Genomic DNA, 14,893 nt, shown 5'->3' on the forward strand with positions numbered 1-14,893 from the left:
GTCTCATTGTTCTATCTGTGGTAGCACTGTACTGCAGAACAGAACTGTAGCTACTGAAGCCGAGGATTGTCTTGGTCTCCAGGATTCTTGGACTCCAGGTCTCATATGCAGTAGATTACCTGCTACCACCCCCCCAGTAAGATGTAGTAAGATGCAGATATCTACTCACTAACTATCAAAATAGTTAGTGAGTAGTGAGTAGTGGGTTGTGAGAGTGAATAGAGAGTAGTGGGTAGTGAATAGTGACTAGTGAATAGTGAGCAGTGGGTTGTGGAAGTGAATAGTGAACAGTGACTAGTGGGTGGAGAATAGTGAGTAGTGGGTTGTGGTAGTGAATAGTGAGCAGTGGGTTGTGGTAGGGAATAGTGAGTAGTGAGCAGCGGGTTGTGGTTGTGAATAGTGAATAGTGAGTAGCGGGTTGTGGTAGCGAACAGTGAATAGTGAGTAGTGGGTCGTAGTAGTGAATAGTGAATAGCGAGCAGCGGTGTGTGGTAGTGAATAGTGAGTAGTAGGTTGTGATAGTGAACAGTGAGTGGTGGGTTGTGGTAGTGAATAGTGAATAGTGAGCAGTGGGTTGTGGTAGTGAATAGTGAATAGTGAATAGTGAGTAGCGGGTTCTGGTAGTGAATAGTGAGTAGAAGGTTGTGGTAGTGAATAGTGAGTAGTGGGTTGTATAGTGAGTAGTGGGTAGTGAATAGTGAGTAGCGGGTTGTGGTAGTGAATAGTGAATAGTGAGCAGTGGGCTGTGGTTGTGAATAGTGAGTAGTGGGTTGTGGTAGTGAATAGTGAATAGTGAATAGTGAGTAGCGGGTTCTGGTAGTGAATAGTGAGTAGAAGGTTGTGGTAGTGAATAGTGAGTAGTGGGTTGTATAGTGAGTAGTGGGTAGTGAATAGTGAGTAGTGGCTTGTGGTAGTGAGTAGGGAATAGTGAGCAGTGGATTGTGGTTGTGAATAGTGAGCAGTGGGTTGTGGTAGTGAATAGTGAGTAGGGGTTGTGGTAGTGAATAGGGAGTAGTGGGTTGTGAATAGTGCATAGTGGGTTGAGGTAGTGAGTAGTGAGCAGTGGGTTGTGGAAGTGAATAGTGAGTAGCGGGTGGTGGTAGTGAATAGTGAGTAGTGTTTGGTGGTAGTGAATAGTGAATAGTGAGTAGTGGGTTGTGGTAGCGAATAGTGAATAGTGAGTAGTGGGTTGTGGTTGTGAATAGTGAGTAGTAGGTTGTGATAGTGAACAGTGAGTAGTGGGTTGTGGTAATGAATAGTGAATAGTGAGTAGTGAGTAGTGGGTTGTGGTAGTGAATAGTGAATAGTGGGTAGTGAATAGTGAGAAGTGTGTTGTGGTAGTGAAAAATGAGTAGTAAGTTGTGGTAGTGAGTAGTGAGCAGTGGGTTGTGGTAGTGAATAGTGAGTAGTGTGTGGGGGTAGTGAATAGTGAGTAGTGAGTAGTGGGTTGTGGTAGCAAGTAGGGAATAGTGAGTAGTGGATTGTGGTTGTGAATAGTGAGCAGTGGGTTGTGGTAGTGAATAGTGAGTAGGGGTTGCGGTAGTGAATAGGGAGTAGTGGGTTGTGAATAGTGCATAGTGGGTTGAGGTAGTGAATAGTGAGTAGTGGGTTGTGGTAGTGAATAGCGAGTAGTGAGTAGTGGGTTGTGGTAGCAAATAGTGAATAGTGAATAGCGAGCAGTGGGCTGTGGTAGTGAATAGTGAATTGTGAATAGTGAGTAGTGGGTTCTTGTGGTAGTGAATAGTGAGCAGTGGGTTGTGGTAGTGAATAGTGAGTAGTGAGCAGCAGGTTGTGGTTGTGAATAGTGAATAGTGAGTAGCGGGTTGTGGTAGCGAACAGTGAATAGTGAGATCTGGTTTGTGGTAGTGAATTGTGAATAGTAGGTTGTGATAGTGAACAGTGAGTGGTGGGTTGTGGTAGTGAATAGCGAATAGTGAGTAGTGAGCAGTGGGTTGTGGTAGTGAATAGTAAATAGTGAATAGTGAGTAGTGGGTTCTGGTAGTGAATAGTGAGTAGAAGGTTGTGGTAGTGAATAGTGAGTAGTGGGTTGTATAGTGAGTAGTGGGTAGTGGATAGTGAGTAGTGGGTTGTGGTAGTGAATAGTGAGCAGCGGGCTGTGGTTGTGAATAGTGAGTAATGGGTTGTGGTAGTGAATAGTGAGTAGTGGGTTGTGGTAGTGAGTAGTGAGCAGTGGGTTGTGGTAGTGAATAGTGAGTAGTGGGTGGTGGTGGTGAATAGTGAGTAGTGTTTGGTGGTAGTGAATAGTGAGTAGTGAGTAGTGGGTTGTGGTAGCGAATAGTGTGTAGTGGGTTGTGGTTGTGAATAGTGAGTAGTAGGTTGTTATAGTGAACAGTGAGTAGTGGGTTGTGGTAATGAATAGTGAATAGTGAGTAGTGAGTAGTGGGTTGTGGTAGTGAATAGTGAGTAGTGGGTAGTGAATAGTGAGTAGTGGATTGTGGTAGTAAATAGTGTGCAGTGGGTTGTGGTTGTGAATAGTGAGAAGTGTGTTGTGGTAGGGAATAATGAGTAGCAAGTTGTGGTATTGAGTAGTGAGCAGTGGGTTGTGGTAGTGAATAGTGAGTAGTGGGTTGTAGTAGTGAATAGTGAGTAGTGTGTGGGGGTAGTGAATAGTGAGTAGTGAGTAGTGGGTTGTGGTAGCAAATAGGGAATAGTGAGCAGTGGATTGTGGTTGTGAATAGTGAGTAGGGGTTGCGGTAGTGAATAGGGAGTAGTGGGTTGTGAATAGTGCATTGTGGGTTGAGGTAGTGAATAGTGAGTAGTGGGTTGTGGTAGTGAGTAGTGGGTTGTGGTAGTGAATAGTGAATAGTGAATAGTGGGTTGTGGTTGTGGACAGTGAATAGTGAGTAGTGAGTAGTAGGTTGTGGTAGCAAATAGTGAATAGTGAGTAGTGGGTTGTGGTAGCAAATAGTGAATAGTGAGTAGTGGGTAGTAGGTTGTGGTAGCAAATAGTGAATAGTGAGTAGTGGGTTGTGAACAGTGAGCAGCGGGTTGTGGTTGTGAATAGTGAGTAGTGAGTAGTGAGTAGTTGGTTGTGGTAGCAAATAGTGAATAGTGAATAGTGGGTTGTGGTAGTGAATAGTGAGTGAATAGTGAGTAGTGGGTAGTGAATAGTGAGTAGTAGGTTGTTGTAGTGAATAGTGAGTAGTGAGTAGTGAGTAGTGGGTTGTGGTATTGAATAGTGAATAGTGAGTAGTGGGTTGTGGTTGTGAATAGTGAGTAGTGTGTTGTGGTAGTGAATAATGAGTAGTAGGTTGTGGTAGTGAGTAGTGGGTTGTGGTAGCAAATAGTGAATAGTGAGTAGTGGGTTGTGGTAGCAATCTGGTTTCAGAGCTGGTCATGGGTGCACCTCAGCCACGCTCAAGGTCCTAAACGACATCATAACCACCATCGATAAGAGACATTACTGTGCAGCCGTATTCATCGACCTGGCCAAGGCTTTCGACTCTGTCAATCACCACATTCTTATTGGCAGACTCGACAGCCTTGGTTTCTCAAATGATTGCCTCGCCTGGTTTACCAACTACTTCTCTGATAGAGTTCAGTGTGTCAAATCGGAGGGTCTGTTGTCCGGACCTCTGGCAGTCTCTATGGGTGTGCCACAGGGTTCAATTCTCGGGCCGACTCTCTTCTCTGTATACATCAATGATGTTGCTCTTGCTGCTGGTGATTCTCTGATCCACCTCTAGGCAGACGACACCATTCTGTATATTTCTGGCCCCTCTTTGGATACTGTGTTAACTAACCTCCAGACGAGCTTCAATGCCATACAACTCTCCTTCCGTGGCCTCCAACTGCTCTTAAACGCAGGTAAAACTAAATGCATGCTATTCAATCGATCACTGCCCGCACCTGCTCGCCCGTTCAGCATCACTACTCTGGACGGCTCTGACTTAGAATATGTGGACAACTACAAATACCTGGGTGTCTGGTTAGACTGTAAACTCTCCTTCCAGACTCACATTAAGCATCTCCAATCCAAAATTAAATCTAGAGTCGGCTTCCTATATCGCAACAAAGCATCCTTCACTCATGCTGCCAAACGCACCCTTGTAAAACTGACCATCCTACCGATCCTCGACTTCGGTGATGTCATCTATAAAACAGCCTCCAACACACTACTCAACAAACTGGATGCAGTCTATCACAGTGCAATCCGTTTTGTCACCAAAGCCCCATACACTACCCACCATTGCGACCTGTACGCTCTCGTTGGTTGGCCCTCGCTTCATACTCGTCGCCAAACCCACTGGCTACAGGTTATCTACAAGTCTCTGCCAGGTAAAGCCCCGCCTTATCTCAGCTCACTGGTCACCATAGCAGCACCCAGTCGTAGCATGCGCTCCAGCAGGTATATCTCACTGGTCACCCCAAAGCCAATTCCTCTTTGGCCGCCTTTCCTTCCAGTTCTCTGCTGCCAATGACTGGAACGAACTGCAAAAATCTCTGAAGCTGGAGACTCATATCTCCCTCACTAGCTTTAAGCACCAGCTGTCAGAGCAGCTCACAGATCACTGCACCTGTACATAGCCCATCTGTAAACAGCCCATCTATCTTCCTACCTCATCCCCATACTGTATTTATTTATTTATCTTGCTCCTTTGCACCCCAGTATCTCTACTTGCACATTCATCTTCTGCACATCTACCATTCCAGTGTTTAATTGCTATATTGTAATTACTTCGCCACCATGGCCTATTTATTGCCTTAACTTACCTCATTTGCACTCACTGTATATAGACTTTTTGTTTTATTTTGTTCTACTGTATTATTGACTGTATGTTTTGTTTATTCCATGTGTAACTCTGTGCTGTTGTATGTGTCGAATTGCTAAGCTTTATCTTGGTCAGGTCGCAGTTGCAAATGAGAACTTGTTCGCAACTAGCCTACCTGGTTAAATAAAGGTGAAATAAAAAAATGAATAAAAAAAAAATAGGGAATAGTGAGTAGTGGGTTGTGGTTGTGAATAGTGAGCAGTGGGTTGTGGTAATGAATAATGAGTAGGGGTTGCGGTAGTGAATAGGGAGCAGTGGGTTGTGAATAGTGCATAGTGGGTTGAGGTAGTGAGTAGTGAGTAGTGAGTAGTGGGTTGTGGTAGTGAATAGTGAATAGCGAGTAGTGGGTTGTGGTAGTGAATAGTGAGCAGTGGGTTGTGGTTGTGAATAGTGAGAAGTGTGTTGTGGTAATGAATAATGAGTAGTAGGTTGTGAATAGTGCATAGTGGGTTGAGGTAGTGAATAGTGAGTAGTGGGTTGTGGGTGTGAATAGTGAGCAGTGGGTTGTGAGAGTGAATAGTGAATAGTGCTTGCGGTAGTGATCAGTCCCTACACCCAAAGAAGGGCACTGCGTTCATCCACCTCTGGCCTGCTGGCCCCCCTACCTCTGCGGAAGCACAGTTCCCGCTCAGCCCAGTCAAAACTGTTCGCTGCTCTGGCACCCCAATGGTGGAACAAGCTCCCTCACGACGCCAGGACAGCGGAGTCAATCACCACCTTCCGGAGACACCTGAAACCCCACCTCTTTAAGGAATACCTGGGATAGGATTGAGTAATCCTTCTAACCCTCCCCCCCACCCTCCCCCCCCCAAAAAAGATATAGATGTACTATTGTAAAGTGGTTGTTCCGCTGGATATCATAGGTGAATGCACCAATTTGTAAGTCGCTCTGTATAAGAGCGTCTGCTAAATTACGTAAATGTAAAATGTAAATGTAGTGAGTTGTAGGTTGTGGTAGTGAATAGTGAGCAGTGGGCGGGTTGCTGTAGTGAATAGTGAGTAGTAGGTCGTGAATCGTGAATAGTTGGTAGTGAATAGTGAGTAGTGGGTTGTGGTTGTGAATAGTGAGTAGTGGGTTGAGGTAGTGAATAGTGAGTAGTGTGTTGTGGTAGAAAATAGTGAATAGTGAGCAGTGGATTGTGGTTGTGAATAGTGCGTAGTGGGTTGAGGTAGTGAATAGTGAGTAGTGGGTTGTTGTCATTCATAGTGATTAGTGGGTTGTGGTAGTGAATAGTGAGTAGTGGGTTGTAGTAGTGAATAGTGAGTAGTGAGTAGAGGATTGTGGTTGTGAACAGTGAGCAATGGGTAGTGAATAGTGAGTAATGGATTGTGGTAGTGAATAGTGAGTAGTGGGTTGTGGTAGTGAATAGTGAGTAGTAGGTTGTGGTAGTGAATAGCGAGTAGTGAGTAGTGGGTTGTGGTTGTGAACAGTGAGCAATGGGTAGTGAATAGTGAGTAATGGGTTGTGGTAGTGAATAGTGAGTAGTGGGTTGTGGTAGTGAAAAGTGAGTGGTAGGTTGTGGTAGTGAATAGTGAGCAGTGGGTTGTGGTAGTGAATAGTGAGCAGTGGGTTGTGGTAATGAATAGTGAGTAGTTGGTAGTGAAAAGTGAATAGTGGGTAGTGAATAGTGAGTAGTGGATAGTGAATAGTGAGTAGTGGGTTGTTGTATTGAATAGTGAGCAGTGGATTGTGGTAGTGAATAGTGAGCAGTGGGTTGGGGTAGTGAATATTGAGTACTGGGTAGTGAATAGTGAGTAGTGGGTTGTGGTAGTGAATAGTGAGCAGTGGGTTATAGTTGTGAAAAGTGAGAAATGGGTTGTGGTAGTGAATAATGAGTAGTGGGTTGTGATAGTGAGTAGTGAGCAGTGGGTTGTGGTAGTGAATAGTGAGCAGTGGGATGTGGTAGTAAATAGTGAGTAGTGGGTTGTGGCAGTGAATAGTGAGTAGTGGGTTGTGGGTGTGAATAGTGAGCAGTGGGTTGTGGTAGTGAATAATGAATAGTGGGTTGTGTTAGTGAATAGTGAGTAGTAGGTTGTGGTAGTGATTAGTGAGCAGTGGGTGGGTTGCGGTAGTGAATAGTGAGTAGTAGGTAATGAATAGTGAATAGTTTGTAGTGAATAGTGAGTAGTGGGTTTTGCTAGTGAATAGTGAGTAGTAGTTTGTGGTAGTGAATAGTGAGCAGTGGGTTGTTGTAGTGAATAGTGAGTAGTGGGTTGTGGTAGTGAATAGTGAGTAGTGTGTTGTGGTAGTGAATAGTGAGTAGTGTGTTGTGGTAGTGAATAGTGAGCAGTGGGTTGTTGTGGTGAATAGTGAGTAGTGGGTTGTGGTAGCAAACAGTGAGTAGTGAGCAGTGAGTAGTGGGTTGTGGTAGCAATAGTGAGCAGTGGGTTGTTGTAGTGAATAGTGAGCAGTGGGTTGGGGTAATGAATAGTGAGTAGTTGGTAGTGAAAAGTGAATAGTGGGTAGTGAATAGTGAGTAGTGGATAGTGAATAGTGAATAGCGGGTTGTGGTATTGAATAGTGAGCAGTGGATTGTGGTAGTGAATAGTGAGCAGTGGGTTGGGTTAGTGAATATTGAGTACTGGGTAGTGAGTAGCGAATAGTAGGTTGTTGTAGTGAATAGTGAGTAGTGGGTTGTGGTAGTGAATAGTGAGTAGTGTGTTGTGGTAGTGAATAGTGAGTAGTGTGTTGTGGTAGTGAATAATGAGTAGTGGGTTGTGGTGGTGAATAGTGAGTAGTGGGTTGTGGTAGTGAATAGTGAGTAGTGTGTTGTGGTAGTGAATAGTGAGTAGTGTGTTGTAGTAGTGAATAGTGAGCAGTGGATTGTTGTGGTGAATAGTGAGTAGTGGGTTGTGGTAGCAAACAGTGAGTAGTGAGCAGTGAGTAGTGGGTTGTGGTAGCAAATAGTGAATAGTGAGTAGTGGATTGTTGTTGTGAATAGGGAGCAGTGGATATTGTTGTGAATAGTGAATAGCGGTTTGTGGTAGTGAATAGTGAGTAGTAGGTTGCGGTAGTGAATAGTGAGCAGTGGGTTGTTGTGGTGAATAGTGAGTAGTGGGTTGTGGTAGCAAACAGTGAGTAGTGAGCAGTGAGTAGTGGGTTGTGGTAGCAAATAGTGAATAGTGAGTAGTGGGTTGTTGTTGTGAATAGTGAGCAGTGGATATTGTTGTGAATAGTGAGTAGTAGGTTGTGGTAGGGAATAGTGAGTAGTAGGTTGCGGTAGTGAATAGTGAGTAGTAGGTTGTGGTGGTGAATAGTGAGTAGTAGGTTGTGGTAGTGAATAGTGAGTAGTAGGTTGTGGTAGTGAATAGTGAGTAGTAGGTTGCGGTAGTGAATAGTGAGTAGTAGGTTGTGGTGGTGAATAGTGAGTAGTAGGTTGTGGTAGGGAATAGTGAGTAGTAGGTTGCGGTAGTGAATAGTGAGTAGTAGGTTGTGGTGGTGAATAGTGAGTAGAAGGTTGCGGTAGTGAATATTGAGTATTGCGTTGTGATAGTGAATTGTGAGCAGTGGGTTGCGGTAGTGAATAGCACACATGAATTTCTAAATAGAAATTGATAAACCAACAAAACAAGATGATATCTTTGTGTACATCAACACAAATAATTGCATGGGATGCCATCATGTTTAAGCTTCTAACGTAGTATTGTTTATTTAATTTTTTTGTAGTCATGATTGCTATTTGAACTGCTTCAATTATGGAAAATAATATTAATCTGTTGCTTTCAGCATTGCTGGATCAATTCAAATGGAACATAAAGAAAACCAATGTGTCCATCTGTATACCCATCTGATAGTGGGTTGATATAGCTTTGATATTTGATATAGCTTGTGTAAAAATGCTAATAAATAGTTGAGTTCATGGACATGGACTGATTTGACTGACCATTGACACTGACTGACAGTACAGAACCTCATAGATCCAAGCCTGTCATAATCATGTGCCAAACTCAAACTACACACCGGCTATACCCTCCTCCTGAACCTACAGCTGAATCCAAACATTTCGCTACCTTTACTGATCTGAGACTTCTCTCCACACCCAATTAAGCCCCTCAAACGCTGCTGGCTAGGCCAGGGTTGAGGAACCTTGAAGGGCTAGGATTGTTGACCACTCAAATTTGTAGCAACCACAAAATTTGACCATGAGAAAGTGGCTTCTCTCTTCTCTTTGTACCTGTCAAGGATTCCTCGAGAATTGTAGGCCAGAGGGCTGAGGAAGGCCTGAATGAACAAGCACAGGCTATTAACTTTGGTGGATGATGTTGAACCCCTCTCCTTTTTTGACCTAAATCCATTGTGATTATGAAATATGAATAACAGAAGGTTGGTGGCACCTTAATTGTAGAGGACGGGATCATGGTAATGACTGGAGCGGAATCAGTGGAATGGTATCAAATACATCAAACACATGGTTTCCATGTGTTTGATACCATTCCATTTGCTCCGCGATTATTATGAGCCGTTCTCCCCTCAGCATCCTCCTGTGTTATGAATGATCATAATCAATTGGATAGAACTATGCATATCTAGAATGTGAATATTCACAGTTCAATCCCCAACACAACTTTATCAAAATTGTGTTTGAATAGGCATTGATGGTCAGTAGGCAACATGCAGGCCAATTACTTCTTGGACTAGAAACTTAACATGGAAAGTGAAGTGTCTTACCCTCTGTATGGACTGCTGACACATAGGTCCAGTTATAGCGTTTCACAATGTCCAAGATGGCTCTGGCTTGGAGAGTGTCAGAAGGCACAACCCTAAGGAAATACTTGAAGAGCGTTTTGTCACTCAGATCTATGCTGGTCGCAGAATACGCTATCTGAGGGATGTTAAACAGCTGCAGGAGGTTTTGGACCTGGATAGCCACTGAGCTGGACCCAGGTCCAATGACACCTGCTATGGGTTTCTTGGTAGTGGGCGGCTGACTTGCAGGCGTCCCATCAATGCACCACTGTCTGGATGTACCATCTTTGTTGTCGTCATCCCTAATCGAGATGAGAGAGTCTCTAATGAACTCAATACTCTGCTCAAGAGCCACTGAGGAGTGCCAGCAGGAGTCCCTGATCTCGCACCCCAGAGTGATGTTGGGTAAAAGGTTTGGGTCTGAGTTGATTCTGTCCAAGGTGTGGAACATCGCTTCTACTCGTTGGATTCCGTATTGTTCCCGAACCTCACCGCATTTCCTCTCCGCTACCTGCTCTGTTGATGGTTGGTGGTGGACCGAGAACAGTGCACCGATTATAATGTCCCCGTCCATTCTGGCCACCGAGCGGGACCCAGCAGCTTTAGAAACCACCGACCTCTCAAATATGTTACTGGGGGAGACAAACGCATCATACAGTAGAATAAGGAAATACAAAAACCTAATAGCATTCAGGTAAATCATATTCCACATGGTGTCAACAGTCTTGGGGATATAATCATGTCCGCTTGGCCATTGGGGAGAGCTGAGGATCCAAGTTTAACTGAAGATCCATCATCTCCTTACCATCCGTCTTTCACTGATGTCTTTCCTGCTGGTGAGAGACATATTCATTTAAGTTTGATACAAGTGATACAAGTTTTGCAACAAGTTTTTCAACAAGTGATGATAAACAGCTATGTGTTGCCAATCTATCTTTGGCAACTCTTTTAATAGGCTACACAACTCCGCAATTAAGCAAAGGCAAATATAGTTATAGGCTGCTGCAGAAGCCAATCTGACATTCAATCTTGAATAATTCAAGTGCTAATAGTCTACAGTAATGTATAACCATTTGATATATTTCAGTCATTTAGCAGACGCTCTTATCCAGAGCTGCGTACAGTCAGAAACGACGTTGAATGCCTCTCATAATCTATAGCCTACAGTAAAAACCGCCTACAAGAGGCTGATTAAAAGTTGATTTGTGCGATGGTTGGGTTGCGCGGCTGGTTTCAGTAACCTTGGACAGCGCTTGGTTCTGACTTGACGGTTGGGCTCACAATAATTTGCCCACCCACGATGAGATTGTGTTTAGCTACATAAATTGCTGCTTAAAATGCTGCGTAAATGTTCCACTGAAATGATCAATTAATCAGATCTCATATAATTTACCATTTTATTATTTATATATCGAGATTGTCAACATCTAATTGATATTCCAATTGATAATCACCTACAAACGGTTTAGGTAAAATAGGGTATTTTACAGTGTTTCACTTTTTTTCCAGGACATTTGTAAATGAAATGCCGTAGGCTAGTAATCAAATAACTAAAGCAATGCTTACCATCATTGCTATTCACATGAGGGGCAATCTCCCCCATTCATGTTATATTGTACCTTTTGCGTTCGCTATAGCCTAAAATACCTTAGATATCGTAACGTTAGAGTGTACATACCTGCACCTGCTGCCTCGGGAACATTGCGTATCTCCTCGTCTCCTGAACCTCTCAGTTTGGAGACCAAGTGTAATAAGCCTCTGCAGCGCAAATACAGTATTTCTCATTTTTCCCCCAACCTCTAGCTCTCTATCTTTCTGAAAGGAAGCATGGGTGCCCCCTTCGATTCCTCTTGATCACTGCATGCATCTTTAAAACCGGGTCACATAGAATGCATTGTATGGCCCGGATAAAAGACAGTACGAAGAGAGAGATAGAAACGTATGGAGTGGAGTTAATTGTCTCTATCCGGAGTATCGTCCAGTACATTGCAATGACACGCCCATCATTTAAAATGTATATGCTGGGAGTAATGTAGGCTCAGTAAAATAGTTAATTGCATGTACAAGTTTGCTTGATTTATTTTTCATAACAAAAGGTATAATCATACCTACAATAAGAAGAATCAGGCCTACAATAAGAAGATAAGTATTGTAAGTATGAAATGAGTCTATAGGCATCTGTAGCTATAGCCTTGTAACCAAGTAGGCTAAACCAGTGATACCTGCAAATATGCAACATATCGACACTAGCCTACATATTTGTTGCATTTGACTGAATTATCTTAATGCATTTTTTGTGCAATGTGACTGCAACAAGTTGAAAGGGACAAGCAAGCGAGCAAGAGCCACCTTTTTGACTCTCTACAGAGGAATGGAGAGCAATGCTGCGACCTAGTGGCTGTGGCCTGACGGTTCCGGTTCAATGTTGTTGTGACCATAGAGATCCTATTAAATTACGTAATAAATGAAATAGTATTCTAATTCCTAATTCTAGGGTTATGACGCCACCTCATTTCCGGCCTGCATGAAAACATGGTGCACAGCAGCGGCAAAGGAGCAGTCTGTACAAGAAGACTGTAAAGTCCATTCTTGACTGGTTTTGAACATCCGGACCAGTCTATTATTTTGTCTGCAGGAACAGAGCCAACTCTTGGTGAGAAATAAAAAGTAAATGTTCAAAGTTTGTTAGCAAGATGTCTGTGCCATCCTAGCCAGACAACAATCATAATGTATCTTGAAGAAGGCAACTGTAACACTAACAACCACAGATACTGGTGTAGGTTTCTCTTACATTGTTGCAAGCTCATCATGTAACAAAATGTTGCAGTATGGGATTTCTACATTACAGAACCATTGTTGACATGTAGTAGCTCAATAATCATTCAGTAACCAGTTGTCAATATGTGAAGACAATTAGCTACTCACAACCAGTGGTGGAGTACTTAAGTAAAAATACTTGAAAGTACTACTTAAGTAGTTTTTTTGGGAGTATCTGTACTTTACTTTACTATTTATATTTTTGACAACTTTTATTTTTACTTCATTACATTCCTATAGAAAATTATGTACTTTCTACTCCATACATTTTCCCTGACACCCAAAAGTACTTGTTACATTTTGAATCCTTAGCAGGACAGGAAAATTGTCAAATTCACACACTGATCAAGAGAACATTCCTGGTCATCCCTACTGCCTCTGATCTGGTGGACTCACTAAACACATGCTTAGTTTGTTAATGATGTCTGAGGGTTGGAATGTGCCTCTGGCTATGCATACATAAAAAAAAACAAGAAAATGGTGCCGTCTGGTTTGCTTAATATAAGGAATTTGAAATGATTTATACTTTTCCTTTTGATACTTAAGTATATTTCACCAATTACATTTACTTTTGATACTGAAGTATATATTTAAAACCAAATACTTCTAGACTTTTACTCAAGTAGGATTTTAATGGGTGACTTTCACGTTTACTTGAATAATTTTCTATTAAGGTATCTTTACTTTTACTTAAGTATGGCAATTGGATTCTTATTCCATCACTGCTTTACAAGAAGGATGAAGAACGACAGGATATCGAAGTGGCCAAACCACAAGGTTTTATGATCCTCTGGCATGGACTTTCAATGTTTACAAAAAGAATCCCTGCACGTCATGATTACCTTCCCTTTCGTAACTGCATTGTTAACAATTTGTTCTGCATAAGTCAGTTCCCTCTAAAAAAAAATTGTGCAAACTTTTATGTGGGCAATTCTTTCCTCATCATTCTAGTGTTATGCTTTATATGAAGAATTCGGAGGCGAATATAATTTTAATGAAACAAAACATAGCTAGCAACATAACCCCGGAGACTGCCTTCACTGCCTTCACTGGGTGCATGCGGACTCACTTGCCCAATCATATTTTATGAGGTCATGAATATCCTTGCTCCCTATAATAAAATAGTTACAATCCATCACATCACCCTTTCTTTTAGTTTTTTAAGACATGTATTTCTAAAATGTTTAAAAATATCACATTACATGAATGAATGTTTATAGTCCATCACTCTGTAATAAACTTTTGTCTCCCTAACATATGAGTTCATAAACAAACTTTTCTGTCTTTAAAGTTAACTCATGAAACATCAACTCCTTTTTTGTTGACAGAACATTTCCTAAAACAGTCTCTTGTTTCTTCAACATTATCTATATTCTACCCTAAGGTGAGCTGGGTAAACTGCCAGTCACCTTCATAGCTGCAGTGGGGTTATTCTGCCACATAATGCAGACGATGCATTAACTACTGCACATAGTCTCTGTATCTGTCTGGTGGTTTGAAAACTCTGCCACTAGAAGTCATGTGCACTGGAGTCTGTGGTGCAGACAGGAGGTGGGCCGGCATCTGGAACAGGTAAGTGCAACTCCGTGTCACGCTCTGTGTGTTCCTCTCTACCCTTTGGCGAAGTCTCTGAAGCACTGTGGAGGGGTTTTAGGTGGCGTGGATTCCTGCGCAGCACTTCCTTGTCTGTCTGGACCAAGTATGACCTGGGTGTGTCACACTGTTGAAGCACTGAAGCCACCTTTGTCCAGGCATCGTTCGTCATCCAGCTTCACGGCGACGTTTACTCCGGGCCGGAGTTCTGGAAGGGCTCTGAAGTTGTACCTGTTGTTGTTGACATGACTGTACCTTGGCTTTGCTCTCTTGTCAACATGTCTCACCTGCTGGGAGGTCTGGTCATGCCAGTTGTAGGTTAACCTCCAGGCTGGGAACTGTGGTGTGGAGCTGTCTGCCAAGCATGAGCTGTGCTGGGCTCACACCTGTGCTGTGCAGTGACGTTGCTCTGTAGGTCATGAGAGCTCAGAATGGGTCAGCCTGCTTCAAGATCGTTTTGGCTCTCTGCACGGCTCGCTCTGCCTCACCATTTGCTTGGGCGTAGTGAGGGCTGGTGGTAATGTGTCTGAAATCATAGTCCTTCGAGAATTGTGTGAAAGATCTACCTGACAACTGGGGAGCATTGTCTGTAATTAGCACATTAAGGCATCCCCACCTGGGGAAGATGTTCTTCAGTTTAGCTCTAGTAGTTTATCCTGACATGTGTTTGAGGTAAGCTATTTATATATACAGTGCATTCGGAAAGTATTCAGACCCCTTGACTTTTTTCACATTTTATTATGTTACAGCCTTATTCTAAAATGGATGTAATAGTTTTTTTTCCTCATCAATATACACACAATACCCCATGATGACAAAGCAAACAGTTTTTTTTTTTGTTGAAAAAAACGGAAATTTGACATTTACATAAGTATTCAGACCCTTTACTCAGTACTTTGTTGAAGCACCTTTGGCACCGATTACAGCCTCAAGTCTTCTTGGGTATGACGCTGAAAGCTTGGCACACCTATATTTGGGAGTTTATCCCATTCTTCTCTGCAGA

The 14,893-nt window shown here is 42.8% G+C and overlaps 1 protein-coding gene across 3 annotated transcripts in view; it reads right to left on the reverse strand.

The window, feature by feature from the left end:
* LOC106611317 (metabotropic glutamate receptor 1) overlaps positions 1–11,709 on the reverse strand; it is a 46,904-nt gene extending 35,195 nt beyond the window's left edge. For 2 of the 3 annotated variants that reach the window (XM_014211372.2, XM_045723669.1), the window contains exons 1-2: positions 11,159–11,709; positions 9,463–10,313 (exon numbers count right to left, since the gene is read on the reverse strand). In XM_014211372.2, the coding sequence (XP_014066847.1) occupies positions 9,463–10,192 (730 nt within the window). In that variant the 5' untranslated portion in view covers positions 10,193–10,313; positions 11,159–11,709. The remainder of the gene's footprint in view (positions 1–9,462; positions 10,314–11,158) is intronic. The other variant, XM_045723668.1, reaches the window with a different exon arrangement.
* Positions 11,710–14,893: the final 3,184 nt, after the last annotated feature.

The sequence above is a fragment of the Salmo salar genome, chromosome ssa09 (genome assembly GCF_905237065.1).
Source record: "Salmo salar chromosome ssa09, Ssal_v3.1, whole genome shotgun sequence".
Lineage (NCBI taxonomy): Eukaryota > Metazoa > Chordata > Actinopteri > Salmoniformes > Salmonidae > Salmo > Salmo salar.